A 5,356-nucleotide genomic window follows, 5' to 3' on the forward strand; every position below is an offset into this window, starting at 1 on the left:
CATTATGCTTTACCTCTCTAAGGTCGAACTCTATACTGGTTATTTCCGTTAAGAAATTACTGAAAAAGGGTGTGAGCCCGGTTGGGGCAAAAAAAGGTGTAAACATTATTTAAAATTCTAGCCAAACAAATTAGGAGGCATGTTGAGTTCTGCTCCTTCAACACGTCAGCACCGCAATATGTCAGCTGAAGTAATCACTCTGAAGTTAATCACTAACCAAACCACCCAGCTGCTAACCCAATCTACAAGAACTAGCTAGGATGTGGCCCAACGCTATTGCAGGAACCAAAACTAGCGGAGTGAGTCGAATTGTCGCGAACGAAGCTTACACGCACGCGCCGCGGACTAATGCCTTGCGCAGCCATGCATGTCGAATTGTCGATCGTGAGATGGCCGGCAGCGACATTGTACCGGCACCAGGTCTCTGGATTCAGAGACTCAGTCACCCGCTGTTGTGCACTGCAGACAAGAAGGTTCGGACAGACGTTGCATCGTCCATCTGCCTCATCAAATTGACAGAGCCTGCATTTTTTTGCTGCTTGGTTTGCTGGTAATTATTACAGGTTGGAGACAGAGCAATCATTGCACAGGATATATATATAAAAGATAACGATCGGATTATCACAGCCTACGTGCGTACGTCATCTTCTCACAAATCTCTCCCCCTGAATTTCGGGGCGTGGCCCCCATAATTTCAAACCAAATAATTCCACATCTTCCGTACAATTTAATCCATAAGTGTAGCATCGTTCAATTTTAAATCACCAGCTGGTCCTTCAAACTGACTCAACACGAAAATCCTAGTAGTTTAACTGTACTTATGGTTGCCAGAACTCGCGAGACCTCTTTTCTTAGCTCTTTTCTTAGACAGCCTATTCGGCTTCATGCCATTTCTAAGCAAACCCCTTTGTCTCTTTAGTCGTCGCCTATGGTTTACATCTTTATCTTCTTGCGGGTTCACCGTCGTCTTCTTCACCACTTCATACGTCAGATCCTTGTCACCCATAGCATCAATGTGGATCGCTGAGCCTTCACCAGTTTCTTCATGGACTAGGAGCTCCGAGAGCTTGGTGATCACATTCTTTTGCACCCATCTTCTTATAGGCCTAGCGCCGTACATCTGCCGAGACAAACAAATGGTATGTAGACTATTCAAGAAAACATGAGTCTTATCCTGTAATTTTGATAAATAAAGATTCTGCTTACTGGATTGTATGATTCCGATAGAATGATATCTAGTGGGACGTCACTTGTGGATAAAGAGATACCCTTGCAAGCGACACTAGCAACGACTTTTTTTATCTGAATTTTCACAATCTCCTTCAACTTCTCTTGCATAAGGGGCTCGAATATCACAATCTCACTTAATTTGTTGACGAATTCGGGCTTGAAATATTTCTCAACCTAAAAGGAATATATAGGAATGTTTTTTGATGAGATATAGCAATGTTAAGGTAACTACGGCAACAATTACACATATTGGAGTAATTTAGGATTCACAAACCTGTTTCATGAGAAGGCCTTTCGTTTCCTTTTTGTTTGCCATTCCTGTTGATAGGTGCTCGGCTCCCAGATTTGAGGTCATGATAATGATGGTGTTCTTGAAATCTACTATCTGGCCTAAGCCATCGGTCAACATGCCATCATCAAGAACCTGGAGGAAAACATTAAACACCGAAGGATGTGCCTTCTCCACCTCATCCAAAAGGATGACACTATATGGATGTTTCCTCACTTTCTCAGTCAGTTGCCCACCATTTTCGTGCCCGACATAACTACAATACATCATAATTAAAAGATGCATCAAGATAATAGGTAAAATACTGCGCATGGAACTATGATGTTCAAAAAGGAATAATATTTGAAACCTTGGGGGTGCTCCAATGAGACGCGACACAGAATGGGCCTCAACATACTCAGACATATCAAAGCGGACCAACATCTTTTCACTGTCAAATAGTTGCTCGGCAGGGGCTTTTGCAAGCTCTGTCTTTCCAACACCAGTGGAACCCAAAAATAGGAAAGAACCTATGGGTTGGCCAGATTGATCAAGGCCGACTCTGGAACGTAACAAGGCTTGCGCAACTGAGTTGATGGCTTCATCTTGGCCAATAACTCGCTCAGGCAGTCTATCAGCTAAGTGTATTAACTTATTATTTTCCTCTTGATCAAGTGAAGTCACAGGAATTCCTGTCCATATGCTCACGACCTTCATTTAACATTGAACCGTGGTAAATATAGATACAAATGGGTAATATTTATAATATTATGTTAAGAATAAATACTTGTGCTACATGGTCCGGGCCAACTACTTGCTTTACCGTGCGGGCAGAGCTAATCTGTGAAGTGTTCGCTCTCTTTTTTGTAACATGCGTCCTTGCCAACGCACATGCCTCGTCAATCAAATCTATTGCCTTATCACGAAATTGATGACCTACAAATAGCAACAAGAATCATAAGTTTTCTCCAACAAGCAATTTGTTTTCCTACGCATGCTTGCCACTCGGTGGAAAATATGAAAGTTGCAATTTCTCCACATGAAAAAGTAAAGTATCCAAATTATTTGAACATAGATAATGCACTCTACTGTCCATATGGCTATTTCTTGCCCGTTAACTTTACGTCCAGTTATCTCTACTTTTATAAAAAAAAACAGAGTTTGTAATGATGGTGTGCCTACCATCCTGCAACATAGATCATTCGATTTATACCCGACGGATAGGAAGGAAACTATGGCAATTTTGCAAAAAAGAACCCACGCCCCTCTCCACCTGTTGTTGTGCACTGTAGACAAGAAAGTTCGGACAGACGTTGCATCGTCCATCTGCCTCATCAAATTGACAGAGCCTGCATTTTTTTACTGCTTGGTTTGTTGGTAATTATTACAGGTTGGAGACAGAGCAATCATGGCACAGGATATAAATAACAAGATAACGATCGGATTATCGTAGCCTACGCACGTACGTCATCTTCTCACAAACCTCTCCCCTTGAATTTCGGGGTGTGGCCCCATAATTTCAAACCAAATAATCCCACATCTGTCCGTACAATTTAATCCATAAGTGTAGCATCGTTCAATTTTAAATCACCAGCTGGTCCTTCAAACTGACTCAACACGAAAATCCTAGTAGTTTAACTGTACTTATGGTTGCCAGAACTCGCGAGACCTCTTTTTTTAGCTCTTTTCTTAGACAGCCTATTCGGCTTCATGCCATTTCTAAGCAAACCACTTTGTCTCTTTAGCCGCCGCCTATGGTTTACATCTTTATCTTCTTGCGGGTTCACCGTCGTCTTCTTCACCACTTCATACTTCAGATCCTTGTCACCCATAGCATCAATGTGGATCACTGAGCCTTCACCGGCTTCTTCATGGACTAGGAGCTCCGAGAGCTTGGTGATCACATTCTTTTTCACCCATCTTCTTATAGGCCTAGCGTTGTACATGTGCCGAGACAAACAAATGGTATGTAGACTATTCAAGAAAACATGAGTCTTATCCTGTAATTTTGATAAATAAAGATCCCGCTTAGTGGATTGTATGATTCCGATAGAATGACATCTAGTGCGACATCACTTGCGGATAAAGAGATACCCTTACAAGCGACACTAGCAACGACTTTTTTTATCTGAATTTTCACAATCTCCTTCAACTTCTCTTGCATAAGGGGCTCGAATATCACAATTTCACTTAATCTCTTGCATAAGGCAAGTGAAAGTGGATACTCTAAAATGCGCAAAATAAGTGTGAGTGCTATGGATGGCGTTCTCGTAGAAAGACGGGAGCGGATCCATAGTGATGTATTGATATGGTGAATATGTGGACTCGTGTGTGCCATCTCAAAAGAGTTACTTGCAGTCGTAGTTTAGGATAGCCACCGAGTCAAAGCTGGCTTGCTGCAGTTAAACTCCACCTCCCCTTTGTTGATACTATTGCATATGTAGATAGTTCTGATGTAAGTCTTGCTGGGTACATTTGTACTCACGTTTGCCTATTTTATATTTTGCAGAGAGACTTCAGTCTCGCTATTAGTTCTGCGTGGTCTTCGACGTTTAGTTTGTTACCTCAGCTACGATCTTGTGCCCTCAGCAGGATCTTGTAGATAGACAGGCTTCTTAGCCTTTTTCATTTGTAGTTGTCTGTACTCAGACAAGTTAAGCTTCCGCATGTGCTTGTTGCTTGTATGCTCTGTATGTTGGGTCATGAGACCCATATTTGTAATACTTGACTCCTCGGAGCCTAATAAATAAATACTTGAGTTGTAGAGTCATGTTGCGAGGGCATGTTGTATTTGCACATATCGAGCATATTGTGTGTATGTTATTGAAATGCTTGGTATGTGTGAGATCTGACTATCTAGTTGTTTATCCTTGGTAGCCTCTCTTACCGTGAAATGTCTCCTAGTGCTTCCACTGAGCCATGGTAGCCTGCTACAGCCTGGATTACCGGAGTCCTGCTAGCCCAGTTGCTACTGCTTCGGAACACTTTGGCTGGCCGGCATGTGTCCTTCTTCGTTCATGTGTCTGTCCCTTCTAGGAAATGTCACGCGGTGATCCTTTAAGTCCTTGTAGCTTGCTACGACTTGGGATTCACTCGATGTTGATCGACACGTTCGTTGCTGGGTCATGTATGCATGTCCCTGTAAGTTAGTGCCACTTTGGGTTCATGACTAGCCATGTCAGCCCGGGTTCATTATCATATGGATGCCAGCGACACTATCATATACGTGAGCCAAAAGGTGCAAACGGTTCCGGGCTTGGTAAGGCATCACCCGTGGGAATACCGTGCGTGAGGCCGCAAAGTGATATGAGGTGTTACATGCTAGATTTGTGTGTCATTGGATTGGGGTCCTGACAGCTTTGGTATCAGAGCCTGACTGCCTGTAGGATTACCAAGCCAAACTGGTCGAAGTCGTGTCTAGAAATGCTTTAGTTATATAAGGGAATTGATTGTGGAAGGGAACGTAAGGCTCTTTTTACTCCTTATACCTTATGCCCTTCTGATCCGAGTCACCCTCTTCTTTTCTGCGGGGATTAAGAACTAGGCTTCTCATCTTTCTATCAGGATCACGTGTTACTAATATGTATACTCTTATAGGATTGTTGGTTCCAAGCCTCAGTTCAGTTTCTACTACTTCAGTATGTGGACAGTTGATCTCGGAACCTTGGTATTGTGATTCCGAGTGGTTATGCCACCATTTTTGCAGAATGTCCCAATCTTTTTGAGCATTTACAGCCGTTATGATGTCCGAGTCGTCCCAGGTTTCTTACTAGTCTGATGCAGTTACAACTCCCATCTTTCCGTTCCCAATGTTCCTTTGGGCCAGATTAACCACACTAACCAGTGAGTTGGGGTACT

The 5,356-nt window shown here is 42.8% G+C and overlaps 1 protein-coding gene across 1 annotated transcript; it reads right to left on the reverse strand.

The window, feature by feature from the left end:
* Positions 1-325: 325 nt before the first annotated feature.
* LOC123057170 (chaperone protein ClpB1-like) lies at positions 326-3,444 on the reverse strand. The gene is made up of 7 exons (XM_044480279.1): positions 3,228-3,444; positions 2,322-2,434; positions 1,869-2,209; positions 1,505-1,775; positions 1,207-1,404; positions 938-1,120; positions 326-424 (listed from the first exon to the last, which is right to left on the reverse strand). Exons 1-7 carry the CDS (start codon positions 3,442-3,444, stop codon positions 326-328), a joined length of 1,422 nt encoding a protein of 473 aa, XP_044336214.1.
* Between the last annotated feature and the right edge of the window lie 1,912 nt (positions 3,445-5,356).

This window comes from Triticum aestivum, chromosome 3A (genome assembly GCF_018294505.1).
Source record: "Triticum aestivum cultivar Chinese Spring chromosome 3A, IWGSC CS RefSeq v2.1, whole genome shotgun sequence".
NCBI lineage: Eukaryota > Viridiplantae > Streptophyta > Magnoliopsida > Poales > Poaceae > Triticum > Triticum aestivum.

Coding starts and splice junctions, on each gene's coding strand:
- LOC123057170 (XM_044480279.1), bottom strand. CDS start 3,444: ATGTACAACGCTAGGCCTATAAGAAGATGGGTGAAAAAGAATGTGATC. Junction 2,210..2,321: donor AGATTAGCTCTGCCCGCACG/GTAAAGCAAGTA, acceptor TGTTAAATGAAG/GTCGTGAGCATATGGACAGG. Junction 1,405..1,504: donor AAGGCCTTCTCATGAAACAG/GTTTGTGAATCC, acceptor TATTCCTTTTAG/GTTGAGAAATATTTCAAGCC.